At 48.2% G+C, this 20,543-nt stretch overlaps 1 protein-coding gene across 1 annotated transcript; it reads left to right on the top strand.

The window, feature by feature from the left end:
- The first annotated feature begins 240 nt into the window (after nucleotides 1–240).
- Nucleotides 241–20,364, top strand: SMYD5 (SMYD family member 5). The gene is made up of 13 exons (XM_054990096.1): nucleotides 241–340; nucleotides 1,709–1,817; nucleotides 3,037–3,173; nucleotides 4,060–4,181; nucleotides 5,397–5,466; nucleotides 6,856–6,960; nucleotides 10,380–10,442; nucleotides 13,062–13,132; nucleotides 15,295–15,401; nucleotides 16,242–16,298; nucleotides 17,484–17,578; nucleotides 18,689–18,759; nucleotides 19,294–20,364. The coding sequence occupies exons 1-13, from the start codon at nucleotides 245–247 to the stop codon at nucleotides 19,433–19,435; spliced, it is 1,245 nt and encodes a 414-aa protein (XP_054846071.1). The 5' UTR covers nucleotides 241–244; the 3' UTR covers nucleotides 19,436–20,364.
- Nucleotides 20,365–20,543: the final 179 nt, after the last annotated feature.

Here is a 20,543-nt window from a genome sequence, read left to right on the forward strand (position 1 = left end):
CGCCTAGCCGGAGAGCCCGGGCAGCACCGCCCTGCATTGCCGTCGCGTTGCATGGCATGCACGGCAGGCGTTGCATTGCAGCCCTGCGCGCGCTTGCCGGGGAGTAAAGGCCGCCCAAGCGCGCGTCTCCCGCATCCAGGGCGCGGCGGGAGAAGCGCTTCCTGGGCGCCCGGGGGGCTGGGGGCCGCTGGCGGGGAAGGAAGGAAGGAAGGGGCGGAGAGAGGCGGCCCAGGGCCGGGCCAAGATGGCTGCTCCCATGTGCGACACGTTCGCCTTCTGCCGGGAGGCGGCCGGCGCAGCGCGGCGCGCCCTGGAGGTGCGCTTCATCAGCAACAGCAAGGTGAGGCTGCCGCCGAGCGGGCCGCCCCGTTCCCCCCGGGAAGGGGCTGGAGGAGCCGCGGGGCTGGCTCGCGAGGAAGCCTGCAGAGGGCTGCGCAAAGCGGCGGGCTGGGGAGGCAGCCTGGCCTTGCGGGGAATGCGCAAGGGGCGATCGCGAGTCAGGGGTTGTAGCCGCGTCCAGACGCGCACCAGTCCAATTGGGAATGGTGGGGAGACCGTTGTTCGTTGCCAGCTGCCCGGAAAAACCAAGCCCCGTCTGGGTTTCTCCTGTAGAAAAGGTTTGGCGTACAGGGGAGTTTTTCCTGACTCCGGCACCTGCTCCTGGCTGCAGACGAGAATGATCCGGAAGGCACAGGAGCTGAGGCTGGTTGGGAAGTTGGCAACTTGGGGTTGCCAGCCTCCGCTAGGGCCTGGAGTGCTCCCAGAATCTCCAGACGAAGCTCAGTTTTCCCCCTGATGATTTGGAGCATGGACTCTACGGCATTGTTCCCTGCTGAGGCCCCACCCCAAACCCCGCCCTCCCCAGGCTCCACCCCCAAATCTCCAGGAATACTCCAAGCTGGAGTTGATGACCTTAGGAAGTGCCCAACATTCTTAAGGAGGCCTCTTTGAACTTTTTCGCCTTTGATTGTGCAAGTTAAACAATAAGGAGAATATTTAGTAGCTCATCTGGTGCAGCTGTGTGCTAAGTTGAGGGTTCCCCCCTCCCTGTTTTTTGCCTAAGATGAGGTTTGCCAACTGTTGAACCCAACTTGGCGGCTCTCCCTTGGCATCAGTTTGATCCGCAGCAGTAGGCAGCTAATAACCTTCATCTCCTGGCCTGGAAAAATGGTCTCTCCTCTGTCTTTCACACGACACCTCTGTTAAAGGCGCAGGTGAATGCCGGGCTGGGCTCTTCGGTCCGGTTGGCAACCTAGGTGACAAGGCTACCAGTGTCCCAGTTAGGATGCATTTGTATGAAAAATCTCAGCCGGTTCAGCCAGGGGCCCGGGCTCTCTGGCCAAGCACCTGTTTGGCATGCGGAAGGTCCCAGGTTCATCTCCGGTTTTTAAAAAGTGTCGGGCAGTAGGGGATGTAGAAGATCTCCACCCGAGACCCTGGAGAGCTGCTGTCTCTCTGAGGAGAGGAGGTTCCCCTGGAACAAGCAATGGTGGCATCCGCTGCAAACAATGACGGGCAGGGGCACAGATGCCACCCTTGCCCGGTCCCACAGCACTGGCTGCTGTTTCCACAGCAGGGGTGTCTTTTTCAGTCCCCCACCCTGCATGTGGAAACAGCTCAAGGGAGCAACTGTTTCCAAGTCCGTAATATGTTTCTCTCCCTTCCCGCACAATCTGGGCTCATTTTCTTATTTCTCTCCATTTTGAAGGGGAAAGGGCTCTTTGCCACCAGAAACATCCGTAAGGGGGAAACGATTTTTGTAGAGAAGCCCGTGGTGTCGGCCCAGTTCCTCTGGAACGCCCTGTATAATTATAAAGGTGAGGAGGGGTGTGTGTGTGTGCTTTGATCAGATTCATTAATATGGTATTTGCTTGTGTATTTATAAAAGTTCTGCCTCCCCTCTTTCTGCCCCCATCAAGGAATCTTACCGATTACAAACATATATAATGAAAAAAAGTTTTAAACACCATTAAAGCCAAACAAAATCACATCATGAAAACAATTAAAAGCATGCGAACATATGCATACAAAAATGAAAAAACAACAATTGACATATAGAGCAAGAAGGTGAGATCACGGAAAGAACATAAGATAAAACAAAACAAAAATTCACTTGCTGGCGCAAAAGGGCAACAGAAAGGGACAGGGGAATCTCTCTAGGGAGGGAATTGCCACCTTGTTCCATTCTTGCCTTCCACAGTAGTTTTGCAGTGTCTGGATCCCCTGGGTTCTGAGATGCTCAGGAGAAAGCTGGGCACATAAATATTTTAAAGAAATACGGGGTGGGCCCGTGGCTCACTGGCACAGAGCGTTTGCTTTGTGCGCAGATTCTTGGCATCTTCTGTGAAAAATATATTTTAAGTGTTGGAAAAGACCTTTTTCTAGTTCAAACCCTGTACGAATTCTGCAAGTATTATCTTCGGGCCGATTTGGTACGAGCTGTGTGTAGCGGCTAGCTTCAGGAGAATTGTGGGCTGTGTGAAACCGTTGGCACGGCTCTGCATAAAACAGCTTCATGTGTGATGTGAGCAGGGCGGGTTGAGTACCCACTTTTATGCAGGAGGCTACGAGTTTGATCTCTGGCATCTCCAATAAAAAACAACAACTCAGGCTTTGATACATTGAAGATCCGCTGCCAGTCAGAGAAAGCAGTACCGAGCTAGATGGGCCGTTGGGCTGGCTGTGTACGGTAGCTTCAGATATTCTTACCTGGTGCGTGTAGCTGGGTCGAGAATCGTAGGCAGACAGGTCCAGGAGCATCCACCTCTCCCTCCTTGATGGGGGAGGGCATGTCCTTGAGGTCATGCCTGAAAGTGGAGCGAAAATTTGGACTGGAACATTGCAGTTCAGCACAAAGAATATTCTGCTCTGTGGATCAGGTGAGGCCAGAAGGCCAAGCTCCTGGAATTTGCATGCCAATTTGTGCAACCAAACGCTGAGGTTCTCTGAGATTAGGGTGCGTGTGTGTGTATGTGCACGCACACATCAAGAAGGTGTTATATTCAGGCTGCTCTCTTTCCCTTCTCGCTGTTGCAGCCTGCGACCATTGCTTGCGAGCGCTGGAGACCGCGGAAGAGAATGCCCAGAGGCTGCTGGGGAAATTCCAGGCCCTGCCACATCCGGAGCAGTGCAGCATCTGCAAGGACCTGCATCAGCCCTGCCCTGGTTGCCAGGTAAAGGGGGGTCTGTGTATGTATGTATATATTTATTTATTTACTTCATTTATCCACTGCTTTTCTCCCCACCAGGGACCCAAAATGACATTATTTTTCTTTCCTCCGTTTTTATCCTCACAAAAACCCTGCGAGGTAGGTTAGGCTGTGTGTGTGTGACTGGCCCAAGGTCACCCAGCAAGCTTCTGTGGCAGGGTGAGAAATTGAACCTCCGTCTCCCCCAGATCCTAGTCTGACAAACTAACCTCTGTATCACGTTGGCTGTTTCACTGGATTGTGAACGGACTGGTCAGTAATCCCGAGATAAAGCTTTAATGAATGCTCTGTACTTAGATGGGGCCGTGGCACAGTGGTAGGAATTCACAATGGTACGAATTAAACTCAGGATAGAGTTGGTTATATGATCAAAAGCAGCACGTGGCTGTCACAATGTCCAGTGTCTCCCTGAAAAAGCGTGCGTTTTAATCTCTAAGCAATGCTTTCCTTGAAGTCCTTGGCTTGGATCGCACATGAATCTTTTGCGTTAATGGCAGCACTTCCGACACAAGAGGCTCCTTGTGCCTGGCGGAAGCGCCTGTCCCCCAGATAAAACGCTGCCTGTAGTGGAACATCTCCACAGGACCCAACCCTTGTGTGCAGTAAGGTGTCCTCCCAGCTCCCCATTTTCCAGATCCAGAGGAGTTAGCTGTGTTAGTCTGTAGTTGCAAAATAGTAAAGAGTTCAGTCGCCCTTTTAAGACTAACCAGCTTTATTGTAGCACAAGCTTTCGAGAACCACAGCTCTCTTCGTCAGATGCATGTGGAGCCTAGGATGTTGTTTTCATCTTGCTAGTGTGTCGGTCGCACTCCCTTTCTTGCCATCTGTCCTTGTCTCTGTCGTTTCCTAGGTTGTGTATTGCAGTCCAGAGTGCCGTCAGGCGGCCTGGGACCAGTACCACCAGGTGTTGTGCCTCGGACCCTCCAGGCAGGACCCCAATCACCCCCTCAACAAGCTGCAGGAAGCATGGCGGTAAGCATCTACGGTGGGCTTGGCGGAAACCTGTCTGATATAGAACGAAAGAGTGGTGACTTTTCTGGGGTCTGGCTGGACATTCAGTTGCAAAGCTTGGACCGTTAATTAGAGTCGCTGATTGAAAAGCATTTGCTCGGTATCAAATGTGCACCTAATTCACCAGGTAATGGCCCCGTTGCTAAGAAAGAAGGAATTGCTCTTCTAAGAATGTCCCATTTGTGCATACCCTACAGACCAAATGTGCTGTCTCCCTTTCTTTAATCATTTTTTCTTTAAACTAAAGCCTGTCTTGGGGCCGTCCATGTTACCACGTGGCTGATTCCAGAGCTGTTTCTCTGATGGGCAGATAAATAACCTGTCACAAGAGCAGTGGGTGCTTTTGACTATACCAAATAGTTGTCTTTAAAAACCCTGTAAAAATCAGTGCTAGCCAATTTGGTGTAGTGGTAAAAAGCGGCAGGAATCTAATCTGGAGAGCCAGTTTGATTCCCCACTCCTCCTCTTGAAGCCAGCTGGGTGACCCTGGGTTAGTCACAGCTCTTCCAGAGTTCTCTCAGCCCCACCTACCTCACAGGGTGATTGTCGTGAGGGTAATAATAACACATTTTGTAAACCGTTCTGAAAGTTGCATTAAGTTGTCCTGAAGGGCGGTAATATAAATGAAATGTTGTTGTTATTCTCTGTTTGCAGATCTAGAATTGTAGAAGATCCTTCTTGCTACCAATTGGGCTGTCGTGTTTGCAATACCTTTGGAGCAAGAACTTCAGCCCAAATTCCCGTAGGGTATTAATTTTGGATGACCCAGCCCAAAACGATGTGTGTTTTGCTGGATGGTGGGAACTGAAATCAAACTCCTGCAATTATGTTATAGCATAAGCTTTTGAGAGCCACAGCTCTCTTTGTCAGATGCAACTTTATTGTAGCATAAGCTTTCAAGAGCCACAGCTCTCTTCAGATGCAACTTTATTGTAGCATAAGCTTTTGAGAACCGCAGCTCTCTTCATAAGATGCAATAGTAAAGAGTCTAGTTGCCCCTTTAAGACTAACCAACTTTACTATAGCACAAGCTTCCGACAGCCACAGCTCTCTTCGTCAGATGCAACTTTATTGTAGCACAAGCTTCGTCAGGTGAGGTTTTGGAAAGGGGCAGTCTTGGGTGGCCTCTGGCTTGTGACTTTGCAGACACATGTTTTGTTCCTCTGTTGTGTCCAGGAACATCCATTACCCTCCAGAAACATCAAGCATCATGCTGATGGCACGGATGGTTGCAACCGTCAAGCAGGTGTGTGTGTGTGTGTTTGGCTGCAGTGTCCAAGGGCTAGTACATTTGCATGGTAAGGAGAAGGAACAGGGCTTGCTCCAAGTAGAAGCCTACTGGGAAATGCAGTGACGGTCTCTAGGTTAAGGATTAAACATATTCATGGAGGAAGAGAGGTCACTCAGCAGCTGTTACCCATGACAGCCAAATGGAACCTCCATGTTCAGAGGCAGTATACCTCTAACAGCCACACAACAGTGGAAAGCTCTCCTCTTAATCTGATTGGTTTGCTGTTGGCAACAGGATGGCAGACTAGAAAATGCATCTTTTGGTTTGATCCAACAAGGCACTTTTTGAGAGGAGGAGGAAGAGCTGTGGGGGGAAGAGATTACACCTCTAATGCCAGTGTGGTGTACCAGTTAGAGCATTGGACTAGGACCTGGGAGACCCAGGTTCGAATCACCCACTTAGCCATGGAAACCCGCTGGGTGACCTGGGGCTGATCACATGCTCTCCGCCTAACCTACCTCACAAGGTTGTTGTGAGGATATAATGGAAGAGTGAAGAATGGCATTGCATGCTTCTTTTGAGTTCCCAATGAGGACAAAAGCGTGGTATAAATGAAGTAAGTAAATAGATGCACCGAAAGCTTTATGAATAAAAGGACACAACGGAGGGGAACAATGCGCTTTGTCTCTCTGATGCCATTCTTAGGACAACTTCACAACTAGAGATGGGCACGGACCGGAAAAAAAATCGAACCATGTGGTTCGTTGCATTTCATGAACCATGAATTTTCGTGAACCTGCCCTGGTTTGCGAACCAGTTCATTTGGTTTGTGAAAATGTCACATCCAGGTCAGCGAATCGTCACTTCCGGGCCAGCAGAAGGTCTGCAGGAAGTCCATCCCCTGTTGCCTCGGAAACTGCTCGGTGCCAGGCTGTCTGCAGTGACGAACCAAAAAACGAACCAAACGAACCAGCCTAAAGTTTGTGGTGGTTCGTCAGGAATGGGCTCTGACGAACCACTGGTTCACGAACCATGAACCAGCCTGGTTCGTCATGAACTTTGGTTCGTATTTCAGTTCGTGCCCATCTCTATTCACAACCAAACTCTTTAAGTGTTCGCTTATGAGTGCAGTGTGTCAATTCCGCAAATCTTTTCCAGTAGCCTTCCCTTGTGGCTTCAAAATCTCCATCCCAGTGGGCTCCAGTGTCGACTAATGCAAGCTTATTTTCATTTAATTTGTTAAAAGCCAGAGTTTTAAAAAATAGCTAATTGTTCAGGTCGCTTCAGAGGGTGTTAATTTCTCTCACTCTGGGTTACCGCCTAGGAGCACCCGGGGATGGGCGGGACGTATCTCCCTCTCTTTGCTGGGAAAAGAGAAATGAACGTCCCTTTGTTTTCTTCCAGGCCAAAGACAAAGACTGGTGGATCAAGCTGTTCTCTCAGTTTTGCAGCAAAAGCGCCAACGAGGAGGAGGAAATTGTCCACAAACTCCTGGGGGATAAATTTAAGGTCAGAGCAACTTGAAAACTGCAAGCGTTTTGAGTAACTAATCTGTCGGGATTTGGAGGACTAATTCTAAGCGACCTCCGAAGAGCCCTGCTGCATCGGACCAGCGGTCCATCTAGTCCACCATCCTCTTTCATACAGTGGCTGACCGCTTGTCATGGAGGACAACAAATAGGGCTTAGAGGCCATGGCCTTCCCCGATACTGCCTTCCCTGCATTAGTGCTCAGAGATTTGCTCCCTCTGACTATGGGGGGGTGGGGATTCCCTTTAAGGCTTAAATATAGCGCTCGCTTGTGTGTTTTAGTCACTGGCGGGTCTGCCCAGGTGTCCATAGCATGCATTCTTGGCTGCTGAGATCAGGAGGGAATTTCATAGAATCATAGGGTTGGAAGGTACCTCTAGAGTCATCTAGTCCAACCCCTGCACAGTGCAAGAAATTCACAACTACCTCCCTCCGCACACACACACAGTGACCTCTGCTCCATGCCCAGAAGATACGCAAAAAGAGAGAGTAACGGTATAGACCACAATATCACCAAAATCACCGTTACCAACTAACTAATCAATTGTAAAAAAACTTTTAGAACACGTTATGTACAAAATTACAAAATTTACTCACACAATATAAATATCAGCAAGTCATTCTAGCCACTTCTGTTAGGACAACTATAACAGTGTGTATATTGTCATTCCAATAAGCATCTTCAACAACTATAACAGTGTGTATATTGTCATTCCAATAAGCATCTTCACAGGGGTGGTGTAACATTCAAACCAAACCCCTGTTGTTTGCAGAAACATCCAAGCTTATCAAAGGGCTACAATAGCCTCTATACAATATCATACAGTTTTCTGCAGAACTCAATATGTACAAAGCACAGAATTGTTGCCCAAGTCTAATTATTGAATTCAAAATGACATTTTTCAGAATTGTAACATTGTACAGAATTGTACAAATACAGAAAGGGAGTCCCTTTCTTTCACATACGCCGGTGAGCGAGCTGTGATTAAGAGAGAAATGCTGTTTGACGTGCTGTATTTGTAACTGCTCTGAAGAAGGGGATACCGGAAACGGGACCTCTTGCTGGCTGACCCGTTCAGTTACAATTCTGAAAAATGTCATTTTGAATTCAATAATTAATTTTGTGTTAAAGTCGACTTGGGCAACAATTTTGTGCTTTGTACATATTGAGTTCTGCAGGAAACTGTATGATATTGTATAGAGGCTATTGTAGCCCTTTGATAAGCGTGGATGTTTCTGCAAACAACAGGGGCTTGGTTTGAATGTTACACCATCCCTGTGAAGATGCTTATTGGAATGACAATATACACACTGTTAAAGTTGTTGAAGATGCTTATTGGAATGACAATATACACACTGTTATAGTTGTTGAAGATGCTTATTGGAATGACAATATACACACTGTTATAGTTGTTGAAGATGCTTATTGGAATGACAATATACACACTGTTAAAGTTGTTGAAGATGCTTATTGGAATGACAATATACACACTGTTATAGTTGTTGAAGATGCTTATTGGAATGACAATATACACACTGTTATAGTTGTTGAAGATGCTTATTGGAATGACAATATACACACTGTTAAAGTTGTTGAAGATGCTTATTGGAATGACAATATACACACTGTTAAAGTTGTTGAAGATGCTTATTGGAATGACAATATACACACTGTTATAGTTGTTGAAGATGCTTATTGGAATGACAATATACACACTGTTATAGTTGTTGAAGATGCTTATTGGAATGACAATATACACACTGTTATAACAGAGGCTTTTGTAGCCCTTTGATAAGCTTGGATGTTTCTGCAAACAACAGGGGCTTGGTTTGAATGTTACACCACCCCTGTGAAGATGCTTATTGGAATGACAATATACACACTGTTAAAGTTGTTGAAGATGCTTATTGGAATGACAATATACACACTGTTATAGTTGTCCTAACAGAAGTGGCTAGAATGACTTGCTGATATTTATATTGTGTGAGTAAATTTTGTAATTTTGCACATAACGTGTTCTAAAAGTTTTTTTACAATTGATTAGTTAGTTGGTAACGGTGATTTTGGTGATACCATGCCCAGAAGATGGCAAAACATCATCAGGATCCCTAGCCAAACTGGCCTGGAGAAAATGGCTACCTGACCCCAAGGTGGTGATTGGCATTATCCTGGGTGTGTAAGAAGGGGCTGCAAGAACTAAGCACTGACGCAACCCTTCCTGCCCTCCCTCTCATGATCTGCCGAGGTTCACAGAATTAGCATTGCTGTCAGATGACTGTCTAGCCTCTGCTTAAGGACCTCCCAAGAAGGAGAGCCCACCACCTCCCGAGGAAGCCTGTTCCACTGAGGGACTGCTCTCACTGTCAGGAAGTTCTTCCTAATGTTTAGCCAAGAACTCTTGATTTAATTTCAACACGTTGCTTCTGGTCTGGCATTCTGGGGCAGTGGAGAACAACTCCACACCATCCACTGTATGACAGCCTTTCAAGTACTTGAAGATAGTTATCATATCACCTCTCAGTCATCTCCTCTCCAGGCTAAACATACCAAGCTCCTTCAGTCTTTCCTCATAGGACTTGGTCTCCATTGATATCTTCATAGATCCGGAGGAGTTAACCATGTTAGTCTGTGGTTGCAAAACAGTAAAGAGTCCAGTGACACCTTTAAGACTAACCAACTTCATTATAGCATAAGCTTTCGAGTACCACAGCTCTCTTTGTTAGATCCATGCATCTGATGAAGAGAGCTTATTGATATCTTATATCCTGAGCACCTCGATTTTTTTGATTTAAAAAGTTTCTAGCCATCATGACCCCTGAGAGAACCTCAAAAGTCTGTTTATTTCCTGAAATATTCCTGCCCCCACCTATTTATTTCAACCATTTGTGGCAACTGTAGACAGCTCCTTGTGAAAATTTAAACTCCAGAGGGGGGTGTGACCTTCAGTGGGGGAAGTAGATTGGGGGTTCAGAGACTCTCCGTAGCTCCTGTGCTAGAAACAGCAAACGTGTTACTCAAAGTAACTCCAAAATTCTGCTAATTGGGATAAGTGAACCCATTTGCAAAATCCAGATTTTTTTCTATGCATGATTTTGGTCTACTTTGGTGCACAATTAATATACTTTCAAGGAAAATTGGTACTTGGTATAGCGGTAACGCCAGTATTGATCTGTCAGTAAAAGCTGTTTTGCATCCTTGCAAACCTTGCAGGCAAAAGAAAGGCAGGTTCCCAGGGGCTCGAGGCTAGCAGTGAAAGGCGTGATTCTAGCTTCAATGTACCCTGTTGTTTTGCCCCATACATGTGAATGGCAGCCCTTCACTCCATGGAGCAGCTGCAGGGAGGATGTGATAGGAGAGGGAGTCTTATCTCTCGCTGACTGGTTGCTCGGTTTCCCTAGGGCCAGCTAGAAGTCCTGCGTGGGCTGTTCACAGAAGCCCTTTATGACGAACACCTCAGCAGGGTAAGTCTAAAACTTCGGACCCCTTTGCCTTCCTTTCCCGGTGAACGGTTAAGTCTAGAGATTTCTCCTCTGACAATAAGCTCTATTATTTCTTTGATTTGGGGGGGGGGTACTTCTAACCTGCTTTTCTGCACACAGCACAGAGGCAAAGCAGCTTACAATATGAAGGGGGAAATCCCCATCAAACAAAATCTACCGGTCATCAAAAGTCTAATCCACAGGGGAGCTGAAGGGAGCGCAGCAGATGATAAAAGCTCTGCCCTTGATAGCCAACAGTTTCTCCCCAGAGGATCCCGTTCTTCTGAGGACACGGCCCAATTCTGGATCCTCTACAAGGGCTCCCAAAAGAAGCCTGGAGGATCTCTGGAGCAAAGGAAATAAGGGCCAGACTACATGATACGATTTTTAACTGGTCGGATCGCGGTTCCTCGTGCGAATTACATGCACGTGGGCAAATAACACCCCCAACTCTGGGGCTGTAGCAGCATGGGAAGATGGCTCTATGAAGAATTTTTCTCTTCCATCTGTTGGACCATTGCTGTCCCTCACCTCCTACCCGTAGAAACATTTTATAAATGGGTAATACGGGCCACCTCTTAGAGCTGTTCCTTTTACTGCGGAATTGTAAGTTTTTATGGTTTTAAATGGTAATTTTATGTCATTTCAAACGTTGTTATCCATTCTGAGCCCGCTTGTGAGGAGAGTGGTCTATAAATGTGTGGCGAAATGGGGCCTCTCCCTTCTTTTTTGTCTCTCAACTGGTAGACCCCGCTCTGCGTACCCCTCCCTTGCCTAGCCCAGCACCTGGAGGAGCCTTCTCACTTCCCTGTCTCCGGGTAGTTGCTGCCACCACCTTCCCTGTAGTGGGTCCTGGTTAGGCGGGACAGCCTCCTAACCCCCCTCCTCTGCTAGTGGGCCCAAGCGGTTGGGGGACTACGTGGAACAGAAGAGCTTTTTCCCTTCATAAATTCCGAAAATCATTTATTTAACTTCTAACTATACACAGGCAAATGTACAGTGAATGGAAGGAATAATAAAACAGAAACCCGTACTCTATCTCCCTCATGCCTTAATGAGATGTTGTGTAGGGTAGGCCCAATCCCTTGATACCTGGGGTTGCACGAGATCTCCCTCTCCCTTCGGAGCCATCTCTCCCTCCGTTCTCCAGCCACCAACTGTCAACTTCCAACTTCCAACCTCCCTCCACCAACTGACGCGCTCTCCCTCCACTCACATTCCACTCCAGAACTGGCCTCTCCACTCTGCAGCCCATAGAAAGTTAACTCCACAAACAGAACGGCGTTTCTCCACAACATGAATAAAATAAATAAATAAAAAGTTCATTTTCCTGGTCTGAGGAGGTCTGATTCAGTTCGAGACCACGGTGTGGTGGGTGGCAGGAGCTCAACTCCCCCCCTCAGACTTGGAAAACGACATTTCCCGCAGCTGTTGTTTAGAACAAAACATATAATGTAATTTGGCCCTAAGAGATTGCCTTTGACTGAGGCCTTCTAACCTTCAATAACAAGCCCGGCATCACTTGGATTCTCTGGCAGGGGATCTTTCCTGGAATTTGGGACCGGGCTGGCACCTTTCTTTCCTCCACTGCATCCCTCTTTCTCCTAGAAATGCAAATCAGGTAACAATCTTTGCTTGGGGAGTCTCCCTCTGTCGTTTCCTTGCTTGGAAAAAGTGCACAGAATGGCAGCCAAAATGCTCAAGGGGTCGGTGCAACTTCTATGTGAGGACGGGCGAAAACATTTGAAGGTTTACAGTTTCAAGAAAGCTAGCAAAGGTGGGGACATGACAGAGGACGCCCATTAGAACTGAGGGTCAGCCAAAGAAATTGATTCAGGACAGACCAAAGGAAGAACTTCCTCACATGATGTGTAATTAATTAGTGGAACTCACTGCTGAAGGATGTAGGGACGGCTGCTGATTTTGAAGGCTTTTAAAGGGAATTTGCCAGATTTATGGATGGCTATTGGCCCTGATGGCTAAATAGGATCTCCGTGTTCGGAGGCAGTGTACTTCTGAACGCCAGTTGTGGGCCAGTTTGTGGGCCTTCCAGGGCGTATGGTTGGCTGCTGGGGGGAACAGGATTCTTGGATTGGATGGATCAGCGGTCTAACCCAGCAGGGCTGATGTCCTTATGGGAGCTGTTGAAGTAGGTAAAGTTGTGAATTCGTATTGCATACTTTCTCAGTGTTCCTAGGGGAGAAAAGAAGGTGCTTTCAGCCATGGCAGGGATTCCTTCAGTTGGAAGGGTGTTTAGAGATCATCCAATCCACCCCTGCCCAGTGCAGGAAATCCAAAGTTTGAACATTCCGGACAGATGGCCGTGCAATGGCCCTTTGAAGAGCCGCATCTCTGAGGACGTGTCCGTGGAATTAAGAGATGCCGGGTGGCGAACCCGGGGTCTTCGGCATGCAAAGAGTTGATTTACCTGAGATGGAGACTTCTGGGGCAGCTCTGTCCACCCCGGTTAGAACATTCAGACTTTGAGATCACAAAGAAGCAGGCATTGCGGGAGAGGTTTGGCTGTTAATGCTTGCACGCTCGGAGGCTCAAGGGCAGGCAAGGCTTGACGGGTGTGACTCTGCTGTCTTTTCCCAACAGTGGTTTTCTCCTGAAGGCTTCCGCTCACTGTTTGCCCTTGTGGGCACCAACGGCCAAGGGATGGGAACAAGGTGAGTAGAGCCCGGGTTTTAGGCCATTGACGTTTGTTTGCTTTTTACGTCCTTGGTCACCATGATGCCTGTTTGGCAGCCCGAGGAACTAAGAGCCTCTAAGGGCTGGTCATGCACCGGCAACAGAATGAGACCGCCTCTCCTTGTATGTACCTTGGAGAGCACTAAGATTGGCAAACAAGAACTTACTGGTGGTCCGTGGCCCCAAGGAGGCCCAGCTGGCCTCCACCATGGCCAGGGCATTTTCTGTCCTGGGCCCAACCTGGTGGAACTCTCTGTCGGAGGACACTCAGGCCCGCCAAGACCTTATATCCTTTCAGTGGGCCTGTAAGACAGAGATGTTCCGCCAGGCGTACGGTTGAGGCCAGTCTTTGATTGTTTCTGGAGCCTCCCTACCGGTCTCCCACCAGGGGGGCAACGAAATCATCTGCCCCCCCTACAAGTGCAGTCAGTGGAATATTATTAACTGTGGTCCCACCCCCACCGCTCTTTTGTTAACACTGTGATTGGGGAAATTGGAGGGGGCCGCCATCTGAGATGCTGTTCCATATGTTTTCTGGTTTGGATTTTTAAATGTATTTATATGTTTTAATGTGCACTGAGCATTTTGTTGTACCCTGCCCTGAGCCTGTTCGCAGGGAGGGCAGGCTAAAAATCAAATCAATCCATCAATCAATATAAATAAATAATGAGATAGTAGAGCCCCCATGGTGGTAGAATGGGCTGCACCACTTAGGTGTCTCCTCTCAGAGCACCATGCGTGCTTTGCCCCTGCCAATGGCCAGTGTTGTGGGGAGAGAGAGAGAGAGAGCAGGTCCCGAGTTCAAATCCAGCCACTTCTTACTTATTTTATGTATTTATTTATGTCATTTATAGTCTGCCTTTCTCACTGAGACTCAAGGCGAAGTACATAGTGTGAGATTGGTACAGTCAATAAACAATGCCATAGGGTAAATAAAAGCAAGTTTACAATGACATAACATTAGCAAAAATCTGATACAAAGTCGAAGAAATGCTGAAACAGAGCCTAAGCTATTCTAGGGCTGACATTAGACAGCATAGAACTACCCGGTAGGGTTATACTTAAAGCAACAGAGAGTACATAGGAGCACAAACTTAAAGCAACAAATAGGACATAAGGCAACATAGTGGTGAAGTTTATGGTCCCTAACTTGTTGGTGACTTCTACTTTGATCTTAAATTAAGGTTAATTATTTGTTACATTGGATTTTTACTTTTTGCGGTATGTATATTTTTAATGCTAGGAATTTTGGAACGGTGAGATAAAAATTTAAGTCCGTGCTGCGTCTGCAGACATCTCTTGGGTAGCTTTCTGCAAACCACTGGCTGTCTGCCCAGCAGCGCCTCCCCCCCATACAACAAAATGAGCAGAGCTGTTGTAGAATAGTGGTTAGAGTGATAAGATGAGGAATGGGGGGATCAGGTTCCAATCTCTGCTCTGAATTTCACCTGGAGCCCCTGGTCATTTTCTCTCAACCTAACCTACCTCGTAGGGTTATTGTGAGGATACAATATTGGAAGGGGGAGAGCCCCCTATGCTCCCCTGAGCTCCTTGGAGGAAGGGCAGAAGACCAATGTGACAATAAAAGTGGCCCACCTTTTCAGGTTGTTGTGCATGAAGTGCTTTGGATGTTCTAAAGTACGATGGAACTCTCTGTCCATTGAAACCAGAGCCCGGCAGGATTTGTTGTCCTTCCGCCGGGCCTGTAAGACAGAAATGTACCGCCAGGCATACGGCTGCGGCTGGGCTAGGCCTCCGCCAGCCTTGTAGGAGGACAGAGTAGATGAATGATTTAATCCCTCCCTATTTGTTTTACCACCCCCCTGTTTTAACAGTTTAATTGCACCCGGAACTTACAGCAGTATTGCCTACAGGTTTTATCCAACGAAGCTAAGCATATCGCAGTTGCTGCCATCTCGATATTTATTCTATTATGTTAATTAACTAAGATTTTTAAATGTTTTATGAATTTTATGGATTATTCGATTTATTGTTGTTACTGCGTTTTAAATTATCTAATCCGCCTGGAGCCCACTTGCGGGGAGGGTGGAATAAAAATCCAATGAAATAGTAAAATAAAATAAAATACGACTGTATCTGTGACTCCCTCTCTCCTTTTTGGTCCCCCCCCCCGCCCCAGCTCCTTAAGCCAGTGGGTCCATGCCTGCGATGCCTTAGAACTGCCCCCCCAGGAACAGGAACAGTTAGATGCTTTCATTGACCAGCTGTATAAAGACATTGAGAAAGGTGAGTTGCCTTTACCAGCAGTGGTCGGGGCAGCTGTGGCCGGGTGGGTCTCTGTGGCCAAGCAGCAAGGGTGGCATTTGGCCACTGATCAGAGGCGTTGAGCTCCTTTGTGGGATGTGGGTGTCTCTGACAGCGGCCCTTCGAAGTTCAGAGTGCTTCCAAGTGCAGCGATAGACTGCCTCTGAACATGGAAATAGATCAAGATGGGTCGCCGTGTTAGTTTGTCTGTAGTAGGAGGAAAGAGCAAGAGTCCAGAAGCACCTAAAACGCTAACAACATTTGTGGTAGGGAATGAGCTTTCGTGAGTCACAGCTCACTTCTTCAGACCCAGTATCTGAAGAAGTGAGCTGTGACTCATGAAAGCTCATACTCTTCAGATCTGGTATCTGAAGAAGTGAGCTGTGACTCAAAAAAGCTCAAACTCTACCACAAATTTTGTTAGCGTTATAGGTGCTACTGGACGCTTGCTCTTTTCTACTACTCTGAACACGGAAGTTCCTTTTAGCCGTTGTGACCAATAAACACATGACAGACCTATCCTGTGTGATTTTTAATCCCTTTTTAAAGTCATTTAAGCTAGCGGCCGTTGCTACATGCTGTGGCAGTGAGTTCCGCAAGTTAATGGCGCATTGTGTGAAGTGGGAATTCCATTTGTCTTTTCGGACTGTGCTGTACTGGGGGAGAGAAATCAGAAGATCTTTCCGTCCGCTTTCTTAACGCCACCTACTGCTTTTGTCTCTCTTCTCTTAAAAGCGTTTTCATTTGGAGTTTTAACTTTCAAAAGAGGATTGTGTAAAAGCCAACATTGCTAGCCTCTCTTTCTCTCTCTCTTTGATTTAGAGACAGGGGAGTTCCTCAACTGCGAAGGATCTGGTCTCTTCATGCTGCAAAGCTGCTGTAAGTAAGGGGAAAGGAATAGCTTGTGCAATTGCCCAGAACTCTTTCCCCATCAAATGTTCATATAACCTCTTTCTGTATAGGTTTTATGGGGCTAAATTACTAACCGAACTTGCAAGACAATTGCAAGTTAAGAAATTTCTTTTAAAAGGCTTTAGTATTGTAGGGAGGGGTCTCAGGTGCTCCATTAATGAGTTAAGGACCATAGACTCTACCACTATGTTGCCTTACGTACTTTAAATATGTGCTCCTACGTCAGCCCTAGAATTGCTTCTGTTCTGTTTCAGCATTTCTTCAACTCTGTATTGTATTCCTGCTAATGCTATGTCTTTGGAAACTTGCATCTATTTACCCTACGGCATTGTTTATGAAATTGTCCTTGATACTGACTGTACTACTCTCACACTGTGCAATCCTGAAAAGAGTCCAGTAGCACCTTTAAGACTAACCAACTTTACTGTAGCATAAGCTTTCGAGAATCACAGTTCTCTTCATCGGATACTGTGCAGTCCACGTTGAGTCTCGGTGAGAAAGGCAGACCATAAATGACATAAATAAAAATAGTAAAAAAATAAATAAAAAATTAAAACAGTCCTGCAATAAATAATATGATTCCAGTAATAATTAAAGGTAAAGGTAGTCCCCTGTGCAAGCACCGAGTCATTACTGACCCATGGGGGGACATCGCATCACAACGTTTTCTTGGCAGACTTTTTGTTACAGTGTGGTTTGCCATGGCCTTCCTCAGTCATCTACACTTTACCCCCAGGAAACTGGGTACTCATTTTACCGACCTCGGAAGGATGGAAGGCTGAGTCAACCTTGAGCCGGCTACCTAAACCCAGCTACCGCCAGGATCGAACTCAGGTCGTGAGCAGAGCTTGGGCTGCAGTACTGCACCTACCACTCTGCGCCACGGGGCTTTCCCCCCAGTAATAATACCAAACTAAATTTAGCCCTTCCCCTTTTACTCATTAGTTTTCACATAAGTGTTTCCAGGTGCCTTATTCAAGGTGATAAGAAAACAGAAAAGTTTATCAAGCTCCCCGGCAGCCAGCCTCTTCCGTTGCTTCTCAGCTCTAGACACTCACTCCGCTCTACTGGCCTACACCAACTAGCTCATGGGGTTACATTCGCACAGGACTAGCTCCTTGATCCTCATGATGCCTGTTTCTTTTATTGCAGGCAACCACAGCTGCATCCCCAACGCAGAGGCCTCGTTCCCAGATAACAATTTCCTGCTGCATCTGACGGCCTTGGAGGATATCCATCCCGGAGAGGTGAGAGGCAGCCGCCCCTGCCGGAGAGCAGCTGGGACGTCTGTGTTGAGCAGGCTGTTTTTTAGTGGAAATTGGGCCCAGTTTATTTATTTAGAAAATGTATACGCTGCCCCTCCAGAGAGCCACTTGAGGCCGCTTACAAGTGAAACCAAGCCATTAAAACGAGCCAGGGTACAACTGCAGTCGCTTCCCATTGCCCCAGAAGGTCGGACCAGAGCCAACGAGTTGAAATTAAATCAGAAGAGTTTTCGACTAAACATTAGGAAGAACTTCCTGACAGAGTGGTTAGTGGAACAGGCTTCCCCGGGAGGTGGTAGGCTCTCCTTCTTGGGAGGTTTTTAAGCAGAGGCTAGATGGCCATCTGACAGCAATGCTGATTCTGTGAACTGAGGCAGATCATGAGAGGGAGGGCAGGAAGGGTTACATCAGGGCTTAGTTCTCATGGCCCCTTCTTACCCGCCCAGGGGAATGTCAATCACCACTTTTGGGTCAGGAAGCAATTTTCCCCAGGCCAGTTTGGCTAGGGACCCTGATGGTATTTTGCCATCTTCTGGGCATGGAGCGGGGGGGCATTGGGGGTGTGGGGGGGAGGTATTTGTGAATTTCCTGCATTGCACAAGGGGTTGGACTAGATGACCCTGGCAGTCCCTTCCGTCCTAGGATTCTGTGCAGTGGAAGATACACGTTGAGCAGCCTAGAACGATGAAATTAAAATAATCCTTGGGCGAAAAGCAGACTATAAGCCATGTTTGCATGAGTTGTGGGGCAGGAGGTGGGAGGGGGGCCAGTGTGGGGAAGACCCTCCTTAGCGGAGGGGGCAGGGGAGAGTTTTTCAGGGAGCAGATCTCCCGGCTGAGCTGACTGTGATGTTTTCTTCTCTTGTGTCGGAATGATTCCTGTTGGGGAGTGGGTTCCTTAGCAGACCCCCATTCATGTGTTGGCTTTGCGCACCTGAGTGCATGTTTGTGGTGTGGGTATGAGCATGGGCACGCAAACCCTTTCGTTGGTCCTGATACGACACTTGTCGCCTGCCCAGCTGATCTCTGCTGGGCCAGATGTTGGCAGCAGAGCCGTGTCTCCAGCCTGTGGTTCTTCCATGTGTCTGTACAGGAGATTTGCATCAGCTACCTTGACTGCTGCCAACGGGAGAGGAGCCGGCACAGTCGTCATAAGGTGCTCCGGTAAGAGTGGATGGCACTGGATGCAGGGTGGGTCGGCCCGGGCGGTGCTTTTTGTTTATATGTTGCCACCGGTAACTGTGGCAGAGCTGAATAGGTCCCTGCCCACAGGCACTTACAGTCTTGAATTCTGAAAGTTGGAGGGGTTGAGGTAGGAAGGAAAAGATTTAAAGAAGCCGGGCTGGTGGGGCAAGATTATTCAAAAATGCAGTTACACCTCTGTTGATGCAATTGGTAGTCGGCGCAAGGACTGTGTGTTTTTGTCTGAAGGCTTGCTAAAAGAGTTCAGGGTTTTAGGATTTAGTCGAAAGGGAGAGGGGGGTCGAGTGTCTCCTGTAGTTGTGGGGAGAGTGAGGTTTGCACCCCTTTCCCTGGCTAGCAGAAGTCAAAGGAAGCACAGCAGATTTTTTGCACATTGCCATGCACCCAGGTATCTCTCGGCACAAAGCTGCCCTCACCCCTCGTTCACGCTCAGCTCCAGGACACCCTGCAGTCTGCTCTGAGCTTGTAGCTGAGACCCCCTTCTCCTCTTCCCAGGGAAAATTATCTCTTTGCCTGCTCCTGCCCCAAGTGCCTGGCCCAAGCCGACGACCCTGACGTGACGTCGGAAGACGAGGAGGAGGACGGCGAAGGGGAGGCGGATGACGCAGAGCTGGAGGACGAGATGACGGATGTTTGATCCGGGGACCTGGGGTGGGGTGGGGGGCCTTGGGAGGCAGCGGCCCAATTGTTTTGGAAAGTGGCTACTGGCCAGCAGGGGTTCTGCTGCCACTGTAGGAAAGGGCTGCAGTCTCCCAGAGAGGAGCATGGAAGAAAGTAGAGCACGCTCCTGGAGCCTGCTGCCCTTCTGAATGGGAGACTGTCCCCCGGTGCCAAAAGAGGGCTGGCGCTCGACCATTAGCCACAGAGAATCCCCTAAAGGTGGGGCTTCTGCTGGGGAGGAACGACACGTGTGGGTGCAGTAAATATTTTTGCAGTGGGGTCCTCCTTTTTGTGTTAAGCTAGGGGACACTCTTGTCTTTGATGGGAGTTGTTGAAGGCAGCTATTAAGGTGGGGTGGGAGGAGATACCATTTAATGCTTCCTTGGCTGGGCAGAAGAGAGGGCAAGCTTTAACTCATGGGGAGCCCAAAAGATGTTTAGCTGTTCTGCTTTCTAAGGATATCAGAACATCTCTTTCCAAGGGCCCATCCGGTCCAGCATCCCGAATCCAACACTTGCCAGCCCCTCCATCTTGGATGCGCCCGAGCGGCTCCTGGAGATGTGCTCCCCTTCCTTTGCCCCCATTTGCCCTTTGCAGCTGGTGATCAAAGAGCTGGCCAACAGGAAGGTTCCTTTTTGCTCTCATAGCTGTGGATTTTGTCTTTTAAAAAAAGCAATCTCAGCCACAGGCCATCGCTCCGTCTTGTGGCAGTGAGTTCCACAAGAGTGGTGGGTGAAGGAGGACTTTTTCTTGCACTGCGGCAGAGCAGGGGCCAATGCACTGTCTCTTCCCAGTGAGAGAAGGTGTAGTAGCACTATCTCACCCCCACTGCTGTTTCCAACGCTTATCAGATGGGCTCTGGCTGTCTTCTGCAAACCCCAATGCAGGGCCAGATCGACGGAGGGGCGGGGGGGGGGGTAGTCTGTCCCCGGCACCACCAAAGAGGGGGCGCTGGGTGCAGCTGCCAGCCCCGTGAGCGCACCTGGGGAAAGGCGAACAGCGTGGGCAGCCTCCCAGCCACCCGCACTGCCTTTTTCCTGCCTTGCGATGCTGGGAGGCCACCCCCACCGTTCGCCTTTCCCCAC

Source organism: Eublepharis macularius, chromosome 10, assembly GCF_028583425.1.
Source record: "Eublepharis macularius isolate TG4126 chromosome 10, MPM_Emac_v1.0, whole genome shotgun sequence".
NCBI lineage: Eukaryota > Metazoa > Chordata > Lepidosauria > Squamata > Eublepharidae > Eublepharis > Eublepharis macularius.